The sequence below is a fragment of the Trachurus japonicus genome, chromosome 18, assembly GCF_045865225.1.
Source record: "Trachurus japonicus isolate A0001 chromosome 18, Traja_1.0".
NCBI classification, from domain to species: Eukaryota; Metazoa; Chordata; class Actinopteri; order Carangiformes; family Carangidae; genus Trachurus; species Trachurus japonicus.
In genome coordinates, this window is record NC_140924.1 from 17,380,417 (window position 1) to 17,393,718 (window position 13,302).

General features: G+C 39.5%; 2 protein-coding genes across 2 annotated transcripts; both read right to left on the reverse strand.

The window, feature by feature from the left end:
- Nucleotides 1–178: 178 nt before the first annotated feature.
- Nucleotides 179–6,079, reverse strand: LOC146969034 (signaling lymphocytic activation molecule-like). The gene is made up of 7 exons (XM_085759350.1): nucleotides 5,947–6,079; nucleotides 4,002–4,310; nucleotides 2,271–2,552; nucleotides 1,751–1,867; nucleotides 908–966; nucleotides 715–789; nucleotides 179–606 (listed from the first exon to the last, which is right to left on the reverse strand). The coding sequence occupies exons 1-7, from the start codon at nucleotides 6,023–6,025 to the stop codon at nucleotides 532–534; spliced, it is 996 nt and encodes a 331-aa protein (XP_085615476.1). The 5' UTR covers nucleotides 6,026–6,079; the 3' UTR covers nucleotides 179–531.
- A 4,551-nt stretch (nucleotides 6,080–10,630) lies between these two features.
- On the reverse strand, nucleotides 10,631–12,651 carry LOC146969035 (SLAM family member 5-like). The gene is made up of 6 exons (XM_085758929.1): nucleotides 12,365–12,651; nucleotides 11,954–12,232; nucleotides 11,543–11,647; nucleotides 11,424–11,439; nucleotides 11,250–11,317; nucleotides 10,631–11,172 (listed from the first exon to the last, which is right to left on the reverse strand). Exons 1-6 carry the CDS (start codon nucleotides 12,570–12,572, stop codon nucleotides 11,102–11,104), a joined length of 747 nt encoding a protein of 248 aa, XP_085615055.1. The 5' UTR covers nucleotides 12,573–12,651; the 3' UTR covers nucleotides 10,631–11,101.
- Between the last annotated feature and the right edge of the window lie 651 nt (nucleotides 12,652–13,302).

A 13,302-nucleotide genomic window follows, 5' to 3' on the forward strand; every position in this document is an offset into this window, starting at 1 on the left:
GTTTGACACTGAGCCAATAATAAAGGTGGTGAGCCAATATTAAGGTGGTGTTTTCATTTTGCCCTCCTCCCTAATAGGCTACTGACTGGTACACAACGCTTCAGACAATAAATAAATAATAAGTAAAAGCCTTCATGAATCTAATCGTCTCATTGCCTCAACACAATACATACAAAATACAAAGTAAGAATTTAAAAGTAATTAAATCAATCACTAATTGATAAAATAAAATAATGACACACAACACAACAATAAAAGTACTGTAAATGTTATTTAACATGGACAACTTTGTACAAGATGACAAGCATAAAATGCACATTAAGCATTAAAAATATATAATCTCTGTATTTACAGAATTTACAAAATTGAGTGTGACATACGAAATGAAAGCTCTGGCAAAAAAAACTAAGATTTACAAAATCACAGTGTTTGAGTATGTGCCCTGTTATTACATTTTATTACATTTCCTGTTGGCTGTGCCTTTTCCAAATGTCTCGAGGTCTGTTATTCATTTGGCGGCACATTGATCTCTTAAATGTCCTGGTAGGGTGACGGTGCGGGCATCCTCATGTTACTGAACTGAATCTTGTCATACACAGTCTGTGGCTGGGGGGGAGGAATCATCAATGTGACAATCAGAATTTTATTAACTCACATTACAGGGACTGATATTGCCATATTTGCAATCATTTCAAAGATACTTTTTCCTCTTACCCCAGGTGTGCCTGTGTTGACTCTGTTGTCAATGGTTTCATACACCGAGCACGGCTTCATGGCAGGTGATGACCCCTGGAAATTTCAACATGCATGCATTTCAGTGAAAGACAAACGGCAAACTTATGTATCAAAACTGAAGCAGATCATTTGTGCAAAACAACTTGCTACACAATAACTACACAATACTTACGCCTTCACTTACAACATCCGAGATATCGGCATACACGGTGAGGTCATTTGCATCGCTGCCTGGTAAAGAAAAAACAAAATATCATGAGTAACATTTCACAGTTAAAGCAGAAGTAAGCGATCCGGTCATTTTGGCTAATGCTGCGTTCCAGGCAGGCTTTTGAAACCGTAAATTACAGCTTCAAGTCACAACTTACGACTTTGTAGCGTTCCAGGCAACCCACTCGTGTTTTTCCGACCTGTTTTACCTGTGAAAGTCACTATATCATGAGTAACATTTCACAGTTAAAGCAGAAGTAAGCGATCCGGTCATTTTGGCTAATGCTGCGTTCCAGGCAGGCTTTTGAAACCGTAAATTACAGCTTCAAGTCACAACTTACGACTTTGTAGCGTTCCAGGCAACCCACTCGTGTTTTTCCGACCTGTTTTACCTGTGAAAGTCACTATAACGGCCACTCGTAACTTCAGACCCGTGAACTCGTACCAGATCGAACTGGTAGCCTACAACTTCACAGGTCGGAAAAACACGAGTTACGGGCTGCCTTGAACGCACCATAACAGTCCTCGTCCCTACGTCACCACATTCACGGCGTCCCTTGGCTGCACACACAGCCCTGCATGCTGTTCTCTCTCCTCATTGGATAAAAACTGTAGGATACGATAAATGTTTTCTCCTCGGCTTACAGCAGAGCAGAGTGACTGACAGACCCGTGTTTCGGTCCAAACACTCTATGTAAGTGATTGCTGTCGGAAGATAAAACTATTTAAGACTTATATTAACACGAATATATCACTTACTTCTGCTTTAATATAAAAAAAAGACCCATATTGAGAAACTTCTTACCAGCTTGGCCTTTTTTGTGGAGACAAACCCAAATAACTATGGTGATGACAATGACAAGCATCAACCCAGCTCCTGCAGCCACACTCAGGTACAAGACAAGGTTTTCTGGCACTGGCCCTGGAATTAAAGATATGATCATATTATTGCTCTTATTAAAGTAAGTAATAAAAGATACAAGCAGGGATAGTAATACACAATGTGCTCCAATGCAAATCACAGGTTCAATATTTTTTTTCTCATATTTCAAATAAAATATGGAGGGGATTTGAACATACAATTACTTTATAAATAAATAATAACTAATAATTCTAAGACTATGCAATACAGCACCAGATGGATCTTCTAGGGTATAAATATTGTCCTCATAATTTTAATGGAGAATGTCAGGATTTAACTCCTCAGGTTTCATTCAAAGTGAGATCATGTTTTTCTCAATCCAATAGCAAAAACAAGATATTGTCATTCAGTGAAATACATAGTAGGCCTATAGGACGTTTTAAAGAAAGAAATTCACCCTTACCAACTGGGTTGACTTTGGCTGACGTGTTGCTGCACTTGACTGTGACAGATGCAGATTGCTCACTGACCATGTTCCCAATGGTGCAGTTGAATTGGACGTCTCCATCTTGTGGCCTGATGTGGCGCTGCAGTGAGCTGGAGCCATTGAAGGTCTGCTCCTTCACGGTCCATTTGTAGCTGACTTTGCTGCCAGAGCCTGACGTGCACTTCAGTGAAACTGTGCAGGATCCATTTTGGGAATGAAGGGTGGTGTTTTCAGTCAGGTCGGGTCGAGTTATGCGGTCTAGTGAGGCAATAGATAATAGATTATTATTTATTCATCCTTCCATCTCATTTTATCGTTGTTGTTTTTAAAAAATAATAATGTTTATGTTCATTTTATGCCTTGTATTTCTTGTAGCCTATGTAGCTACATGTAACAAATACAGTTTCATATTGTTATTATCAGAGCATTACACATTCACCATACATCAGATTCCAAACTTGCAGCAGAAGTAACAACTGAGAAAGTGAACAACATTATCAATCCAGTTTTCCCAACCGCATGAAACTGTAGCAATCCTGTAAAGAAACTGGAAAAGTGTTGTTCACTGATTATTTTTTTGACCTTGTTCACATATGTTTATAGTCTGAACTGAGAATCACAGGGGGAGCTCACTTTTGTTGCCACGGTCACAGGTAAAGTCACTGTAATCAATGTTGTACTTTTACTTGTACTGTCTGTACTGTCTGTCTTTTACTTGTACTGTCTTGTACCTGTTTTTTTTTTATTGTAGCCTACAACTGTTAAAGAAACAGTTGTGTGTGTGCCCCTGCTGTATGGTGTTAGCTTCTGGCGGGGGACCTCTTTTGCAAACCCACTGAGTTTTGAAACAGTTAGCAGTTAATTGTCACGATGTCATGAATGATAATTTGCCTGGCAGGCAATTAGAAAGATGAGCATCACAAATAAGGTTTCGGTATGTTATATTATCATAAATTAGATTTTATAATAATCCCCAAAATACAGTTATTTTATTTTATTTTGTTATTTGCATCCTAGGACTTCCTGGCGGCCCCTGGGTGAAAACCACTGTGCTATGTAATCGAATGCACTTCATTTTTTATCATTACATGACAGCTGAGCTCAGTGCAAGCAAGAGACACAAGGTGTTAAATGAGACTTGTATGACAATCTTTTAAAAATATCTATTGCTAATATTTATAAAGCTGAGGAGCAAAGGTTAAAAAGAGATGCATCAAATATACACAGCTAACAGGCTAACTTATTTTATTTTGTATTTGTATTTTATTTTTGCATTTTGTATGAAGTGGCTGGTGATTGAGCTTTACAGTAGGCCTACGTGGGATTGATGGTTATGGCGAGTCTAATGATCTCTATTCTGCATCGACCAGCACTTTTTGATTGTATCATCATGAGCTGGTGGACAGAGTGTTGACTTTAGCCTAATTTTTTTTTTAGCAAAATGTGCAGTATGTGGCAATCATATGCACATTTGAGACCCTGTTACAACAACAGCTAAAAGACTGCTGGAAACAGAAGTTTATCTCTCTGAGCTGACTTGATAAAAATCTGCCCCAAAGCTCTGCCTCTATACGAACCTGTTATGTAGCATATCTCATGCTAAAAATATGTCACCTCCAAATCATAGGCCAGTGAATAACCGTCAATGAATGGATAAATATAATCAATGCACACGTATAAATTATCATGTTGACAAAAGCATCTTACCATGAACTTGTAGAGTGATGAAGACAGTTTTTCTTTGAATCATGTCTTTTGCCTCTGAGAGAAAACTGAAAACCCCAGAATCTCGAAGAGTCAATTCTCTCACTGTTAAACTAAAGTTTGTTGGGTTTAGTTCAACTCTGCCTTTGAACTGAGTGTCTAAATCTACACCTTGGTCCATTTCTGCAACTTTTTCATCTCCATATCTCCACAATGCAGCGATGACACCTTCAGTTGGTAAACAAGACGGCAGCTCCACCGTGTCTCCAACTTGTTTATGGATGACACTTGGACAGCTGGACGCCTTCACATCTGGAACACATGATCAAACAACAGAGTGAGTATCATCTTTTTTATTCTAATTTCTATTGTCATATTTGTCCCATCGCATAATCTCAAGAGAGAACACACAATATCACAAAATTACATGAAACCACCTCTTCTAGGTCTACCATGCAAAGCTCAGATCAAGTTTCTAATATAACATAACATAAGAAAGGATGATATAAAATATGATACATAATCTGATGCAACAATGGCTTAAAATAATTACATGACCCTGTGGCATCATGTGAATAACATGATAATGATATACAATGACATCACACAACATGACATCCTGACATAACAGGATAACATGCATGCAAACTATTTTCCTTCACATGTTTGTGTATTGTTTCCTGTCAACAGTCAGCATTTTCCTTTGATGACGGTGCTGACATTTCTCTAATTATAGTTGCTTGAGCTCACAGTATCTTTAGTGGGAGGATTTGAAAACACTCATATGAGTCGGATTTTGAAATCAAGAGTTGTTGAAGCCGTACAAACAAACAATGCTATTAATATTTTTGTATTTATTGATTGAGAAGCTCAATCTGAACTATAAGTCAGTCATTATTGTTGCTGTGTTGTAGCTTCTCATTAGCAGCTGATGATGTTGTTGACATTTTGAAAACACTTTAGCACAACAGTAATCTTCTGCAGTCTTCATGTCGGTCAAAACTGGTCTGTTTACCACAAGATATTTTCCGTAGTTAACGTATAGCGCAGCCACAAACACTGACCTCAGTGAAAAACCAAACCCTTGTGCTGCTTTCAGTGCCTGTCACTTTCAGTCAGTGCTGCTACCACTAGTGCTCAGGAAATGTCTGGTTTACTCTTTTGTCTTCAGTGTATTTTTAATGTCCTCGGCTGAATGCTTACTGCTTTGCCTCACAAACCTTTATGATTATAATGGTGCATGTAGATGCATGAATATTGGCACAGTAATGAGCCAGTGGTTTATTTGTGGTCTGTACATAGAGCGCAGACGAGTCTAACACTTCCACACCCTCCTCTACTTCTTCAAATATCTTGACAACATGCCCGTTCCTCTTTTACTCAAACAAAAAAATTACTGGAATAAAAAAATGCATAGGCTATTATAAGCAAAATTTTATATTATAAAACAAACAAAAAAATGACAGATACACAAAGGCAGGCCCCTATGTGTCAAGAATAACTGTAAAATTTGTGTTAGATGCAGCAGAAACATGCTGACACATGTATGTTTTTTCAAAAATAGAAAATGCAAAGCACATTTGCAAATTAAGATCTTCAGAAATAGTTTCCCTACTCATGGCTATAAACACTCAGTGAAGAAGTAGGCTGCTGAAATGTTTTCCAACATTGTATTATGACTATTCTTATGAGCAGAGAATAACTAGTGCTCACTGAACACCACACACTTTGTGCCTTGAATATATTTCTTTGATTTGGATGGCCAAGCTTTCAAATTATGTAACAATTCTAGCATTGAATCCACAGCTGTATTTTTCAGTGGTGCTCTTTTAACTCAGGCATCTTGCACTTGCAAAGATGCAAGCCTTTTCCGAGGTAGGATATGTCATTCCATGGGAAACTCTAATAATCATGATCTAGATGTCATAACAGTAAAAGTGTCACATACCGTAGAGACAGACCCCAAGAAGCAGCACAATGCTGTAGGTGAAAAGGCAGCACTGGCAGTAAACGCGACCACCAACCATCTCTGTGGCGAGAGGAACAACGTCTGTTTCCTCTTCTGGTCTATCAAACTGAGTTCTCAGTCAGCACTTAGAGAAAAAAAAGAGAGGGTGGAGAGTGGGGGAGGTTTTCTGTCAGCGAAGAAGCAGAAGAGGCGGCCTGGCTTTATTTTCTCAGAAATTAAAGGCAGAACTGGAAAATGTCTAAAGAGAGTATTAAATAAAAAAACAGGGGTGTTCCTGAAATCCTTGTCAACTGTTGTATCTTTTAATTGTACTATATTATCATCTCACAAAGCTATAAATCAAAAGTTCATACTTGCTTGTCATTATCCTGGTATTGATTACTAATTATATGAACGTGCTTCTATCCTAACAAAGTGGAGCTAACAGTATATCTGTTGATGACTGCAAGCAACTGCATCTCGATGGTGAGGATCCATATCTGATCACTTTTGAGGAAGGAAAACGAGGCCACATCCTGTCATCAGATATTCCTAGATGAAAAGATACCGGTCTAGAGTATAAGAGCTGTCAACAAGTCGTCATGACGTTAGATTATTCACATGTCACTAATAGTGAAGATGGAAGACCTGGGGCCCCTAGGTAGCAGGGAGATGATAAAAGCCTGGATAACTTTGGGCTGCAGATATTCCCAGTGCTTCATCAGAGGAATCATCAGGACCATTGTCATGTAGGATCATGCCCAAGTATCCTTGTTGTACAACAATCACTACAGCAATATCAAACATGGTGGGTAATCTTACGAATAGGTGTTGTCAAAGTGCTATAGGACCAAAACAACAAGTTGCATGGCTCATTCTTGTTGCGTTTGCTGTACCAGGGAGTACAGCAACTAAAGCCGAAACTGGGTCGAAACCCAAGGAGTGGTGGATCGAAGAGACCAAGATTTGTTGCATATTTGTTAATTTTTGCCATCTGCAGTGTGTTTCCATGTGCTTTTGTGTGTTAAAACCAATAATTGCGTGCACCTGAAGCGAAAGTTGTGTTTCACATGCTCAAACAAGGAAGTGGACGAGCCAACATTGAGATAAGACCACAGACTCGGTGCTGCTGGGAAAAAGGATGTGTGCCTATGCTGACCTTGTCGTGACCAAATATCAGGCCGCCTGCATCTGAATGACCTTGCCTATAATGATTTCTACGTATGTGCCAGAAAGTGAAGTCGTACGTAGTTAACATAAAGATTTAAAGCTAGATTTCCTGCACACCTCAGGGTGTCCCCCATGGTAGCGACTCGAGGGTTTAGCATGGACTGTTCAGACCATGTGACGGCATAGAGTCTTTCTTTACTATGGCCACACAGAAGCCTGTTTAGCTTACTTGTAAGTCTTGGCATGTTACCTGCATACAGGTCAGACAAGCGGAAAAGTCCTTGAAAGATTACACCTCTACAAAATGAAAACCATTCCAGTGAAAACCCCCCCAAAAACCTCTTACGTCTAGACTTGACACCTTCTGGTTTGGCGATCCTGCAGACATGCAGTGGTGTTTGTGCACTGTTTGCATGGTGGCTTGATTTCCTATGAACTTTGAGGCCCTTTCACAGATCGACAATGACGTGAAACCCACAGAAGAAGAAGCTATTGCCCACCAGATTTAGCAAACTGTTTGATGCCTCTCACAACTGTGTCTCCGTCTCTAACTTGTGTTGTCTATAAATTCAAACCATTTTATGACACGTGAGCAAAGGTGAGAGTCTTCGTAGCCACATCACAGATCACTTGAATCCAGTCTACAAAACCGATGAATAACATGATTTCATTGAATTCAGTGAAATATAATTTATATTCTGAACCACATTGGTGTTATGCCTTTGGGGATAGTGATGTTAGTCACTCCACATGAAAATTTCTCAACAACTCTGTGAGGGACTGCTATGTAACTTTGTACAAACATACGAGAGAGGGTCCAATCTGGCCCGCGGGACAAATCTTCATCAAATGTTAAGCCGTCAGTGTGTATTTAACTTTGGAGTTTCGCTTCTCTCTGCCGTCGCTCAGCATTCTGCTCAGGCTCACTCCCCCGCCCTCGCAGAAAACTCTGTGAGGGCGGGGAAGTGAGCGCCACTTCTCCTCTCCCCCCTCCCCTCTCTCACAAAGTTGCAGCAGACATCAGAGAGACACAGAGCCACCAACACCAACACTCACATATTGACCACAACACAACAACAGCGGCTTGTTGCGTAGTGTAAACGCAGCACCGACATTCACCTTAAAGTCCTGCTCTTGGCCCATGCAGCTCAGCTCGAGTTCTCGCTGGGCCTGAAAATTAAAACCCAATGCAGTCCGACCTACAGATGATGGCTGGTCTCATTAGCGCTAATTTATCGATCTGAACCAGCGTGTCCGGTCGGGTTGGTGGGGTCGCACCGGCTCGGTGATAAGCCAAATATAAACCCAGTTATCCATGCACAGCTGGGAGCTCAAAGCAACAAATGAGGGGAACAGAGATACAGACGGAGAGAGACAGCACAGCGACGGGTGTGTGTGCGTGTGTTTGTGTGTGAGAGGGAGATGTATTTTTGATGTATACATTTTTATATCAGCCCTCAACCAAAACCTACAATTGTCTGTGTGTCATTTGCGACATGTGGTCTTGACCTAGAACTGACTGCCTTTGTGAGGGGATTTGCCTCCGACAAAAATATTAAGCCACTACTGGCTGCTAATTGGGGAGAAACTCTTAATTACGTCACGGAAACATGATATATCCAAAATTTCCATCACGATATTACCCATATTGTCCATATCGCCCAGCAATAGTTGAAATTATATGTATTTTTCACAAGAAATTTCAGGTTCATAATGTTTTGTAAAAAGGATAGTTCATAAACTGTAAACATCATAATAATGTACTTTGCACAATAAAGTACAAAGGGACAAATATGGACAGGTTATTGTGCGATCATTTTACTGATCTGGCCCCCTTGAGATCAAATTGGGCTGTACAGTACGTGGCCCCTGACCTAAAATGACTTTGACACCTCTGGGTTAGAAGCCAACTTTGACTTGGTGATGATGCGTCTTACCATTAAAAGTACAGCAAAGAAAGAAAAGAAACTACAATTTCACATAATAAAAGCTAAATTATGGGAAAAATAGAAATAAAAAATGAATGTGACCCTTAAGGTTACTCTTAAAGCAGAAGTAAGTGGGAAATTTGTGTTAATATAAGTCTTAAATAGTTATATCTTCCGATCACTTACATAGAGTATTTGGTCTGAAACACGGGTCTGTCAGTCACTCTGCTCTGCTGTAAGCCGAGGAGAAAACTTCTTGTATACTTCCTTGTATCCTACAACCTTTATCCAATGAGGAGAGAGAACGGCATAAAGGGGCGGCCCTCTCTGTGTGTGCAGCCAAGGGATGCGTGAGAATGTGGTGACGTAGGGACAAGGACCAATAGATCCATGACGAGGGCGGGGACTGCTAACTCCATCGGCTGACAAGAAGTTAGCCAAAACGACCGGATCGCTTACTTCTGCTTTAGGTGAAGCAGCCAAAAGTCACTAACAAAGTACAAACTGACATGTGCATTTACTAGTGAGTTCAGATTTACTGAAATGCTTTGAGGGGATCTCTTAATTTGGAAAGTGGAAGCTATTAGGTCATTTCCTTCTGTTTAAAGAAAGCATTTTAGCACTATTCATGCACCAGGAACTCCCACTCTCATCTGTCACATTATTTTCTATTCCAAACTTAATTTTCAAATAAGTTTATGTAGTCCATCTGGACATTCAGCTAAATCAGCTGACCATTTAGGAAAACACCCTGAAGTAAACCGTGGATCGTTGCTCACGTTCATTCTGAAAGAAGAAGTAATAACACTGATGGTAAACTGAAGCTGGCCTGTGAGTCATTAGAGAAACAGAACCAGGACAGACACACCCCTATGCTTCATATCCTTTACAAAACTCTGCAGCCGTGACCAGATGAGTTAGAAAGTAGGCTATACAGTTATTTATTTCACAATAATATTTGTCATTTACATAAGAATTATTCTCAATATCATTACATTACTCACACATAGAAACCAATAAATAAAATACTGTATATGAAATGTTCTTTACCCACATGAAGGAATAACAACTGAATTGGTGACAATGATCTACCAGTAATAGTACAGAGTTAAACACATTCAACATGCACAAACAATAAATTATGCATCATACATGCACTCATAGCTGAAGCTGCAAGGATACTGTAGCTGAAAAAAGATAAGGGCACCATCAAGTGGGTAAAAATGGAAACATGCAGACATTCAATCATCAGTGTTTGACTCCTGTTGTAGATTAAGCGTATGATCCGTTCTCCTTGACCTCAGATAGTCAAAATGGAAACAACATGATGCCTGTCCCTGTGATTTCCACTGAACTCTGACTCAGGCACCAACCTTTTGCTAATTTATTCCAAAATACCACCAAACATCATAAAATAACCACCAATCTCATCATATTCTATTTAAGCTACAACATGCCTACACAATAAAGTATAATAATCTGTGCTTCTCTTCTTTGTTGATGATGCACTTGTATACCGACCTGGAAAAGAATCAGAGTAAACAACTGAAAAAGACACATAAAGGGTCTAAAAGCTATAGGTGAATAAACATGTCATTGAATCTTTTACTGTACCATTTCCTCTGTCCTCAGAGCCTCTTGTTGATTCAACCATCACAGCAATCTGTGATTTCAAATATTTAAAGCAACATTAAACTTTAAAATCAGCTGAGTTCTAGACTAAAAGCCTTTAAAATTTGAAATAATCCCATTTTAATCAAGGTGTAAATCCAAAACAGGAGTCTCAAGCCTTTCAACACACACATATACTGGCAGCCAGAGATAATACAACCTTTGGCCGAGTATGAGCGGGTAAAACTCGTCAAGACAGTTCCTCTTACAGAGCTGTGTTCCCACATTAGTAACATTTTGACAGCTTATAAAGCATGTATGTGCATTACAGTTTGGATGTACGCTGCAGCCAAATGTCAAAACAAAATCAGGTTGTGCAAGCACATCGTGAAAAAGGAGATGAGGAGAACTGTTGCTCAACAAAATGACTATGATAATTAGGAAAGTTATAAGTACTTCTGCATACCTTCCCCAGCATCTTCAGGGCCTCTCGCCGTTTCATAGACACAAACATCACCTGCAGAAAAGTCATATTTGTGACTTCAGTAGAAATAATAATAGCAGTGAAACATCAGGGTTGGATGAAGGACTGACCGTGGAGAAGAGAGGAGTAGACTTGCTGCTGTGTTTCATCCTGATTGGCTGGTGGAGGCGGACTGAGCCTGAAACATAAAGTTAAAAACAATGGGTCTTAACAGTATTTAGCTATATTTATTACTATTAAAGTGTATTTCTGCTGTCAAGTTGAAACCAAAAGAAGAGACCAACCTGTGAGAACATGCATCTACGAAAAAGACAAATGTTGTCACAAAATTAAATTTTTGATCAATTTCATGACTCCACCATGATCTTGTTATCCATCGAATGTCAACAGAAGGACGATTCACCTCTTAACTTTGTGTAGTAAAGCAGCGAGAGCACAAGTAGAAGGACCAGTGAAATCCCAACAATCAGCCGAACAACGACCAGGACAAGAGATGAAGAGCTGGATGCTGCAATGATGAATTCATTCTTCATTCCTTATTATTAATGTCGGTAAAAATCCAATTTACAGCAGAATTGAAACTTTTGATTTCATATGCTTTGAAATATCTAATCCCATTATGTCATATTTTCATTATTATAACATGTAAAAAAAAATATACATATATATCCAATAGCAAAAACAAGATATTATCACTCAGTGAAATACATAGTATGTTAAAGTTGTAAAGAAATTCACCCTATCATTCAGTGAAATACATACTACGTATGAGATGTAAAGAAAGAAGAAGTTCACTCTCATCATCTCTACATACCTGGGTTGAGTTGGTCTGATGACGTGCTGTTGCACTTCACTGTGACGGATGCAGATTCCTCACTGGTCAGGTTCCAAACGGTGCAGGTGAAGTTGACGTCTCCATCGTGTGGCCTGATGTGGTACTGCAGTGAGCTGGAGCCATAGGTCTGCTCCCCCACGGTCCATTTGTAGCTGACCTTTCTGCCAGAGCCTGACGTGCACTTCAGCGAAACTGTGCAGGATCCATTTTGGGAATGGATGGTGGTGTTTTCAGTCAGGACGGGGGTAGGTATGCGGTCTAGTGAGCAACAAGAGTGAGGCCACCTTCAAGATTATTTTATCCTTAAAGTAATGATTGATGGAATAAGTTGATAATAGGACAGAATCACCACATTTCCAAAAAAAGAAAAACACAACACAAGATTCTTACCATGAACTTGTAGAGTGATGAAGACAGTTTTTCTTTGAATGCCATTCGCCTCTGAGACAAAACTGAATTTACCAGAATCTTGAAGAGTCAGTTTTCTCACTGTTAAACTAAAGTTTGTTGGGTTTAGTTCAATTCTGCCTTTGAACTGAGAGTGGAAATCTACACCTTCATACATGTCTGCAACGTTTTTATTTCCATATCTCCACATTGCAGCGGCGACACCCTCAGTTGGTAAACAAGACGGCAGCTCCACCGTGTCTCCAACTTGTTTATGGATGATACTTGGACAGCTGGAGGCCTCCACATCTGGAACACAAGATCAAACAACAGAGTGAGTACCATCCTTTTTATTCTTATTGTCATATTTGTTGCATCACATAATCTCAAGAGAGAACACACAATATCACCAAATTACCACCTCCTCTAGGTCTACCATGCAAGTTTCTAATTTACCATAACATAAGAAAAGCAGGGTGATATAATGTGCATGATCTGATGCAACAGCGGCTTAAAATAATTACATGACCCTGTGGCATCACATGGATAACATGATAATGACATACAATGACATCACACAACATGACATCATGACAAAACAGGATAACAGCATACAAACTATTTTCCTTCACATGTTTGTGTATTGTTTCCCGTCAACAGTCAGCATTTTCCTTTGATGACGGTGCTGACATTTCTCTAAGTATGTGGGAGGATTTGAAAACACTCACATGAGTCAGATTTTGAAATCAAGAGTTGTTGAGGCCATACAAACAAACAATGTTTTTAATATTTTAGTATATTGATTGCGATGCTCAATCTGAACTATAAACCATAGCTGTCAGCCATTATTGTGGCTGTGTTGTAGCTTCTCATTAGTGGCTGATGATGTTGTTGACATTTTGAAAACAGTTTACTGTAGCACAACGGTAATCTTCCACAGT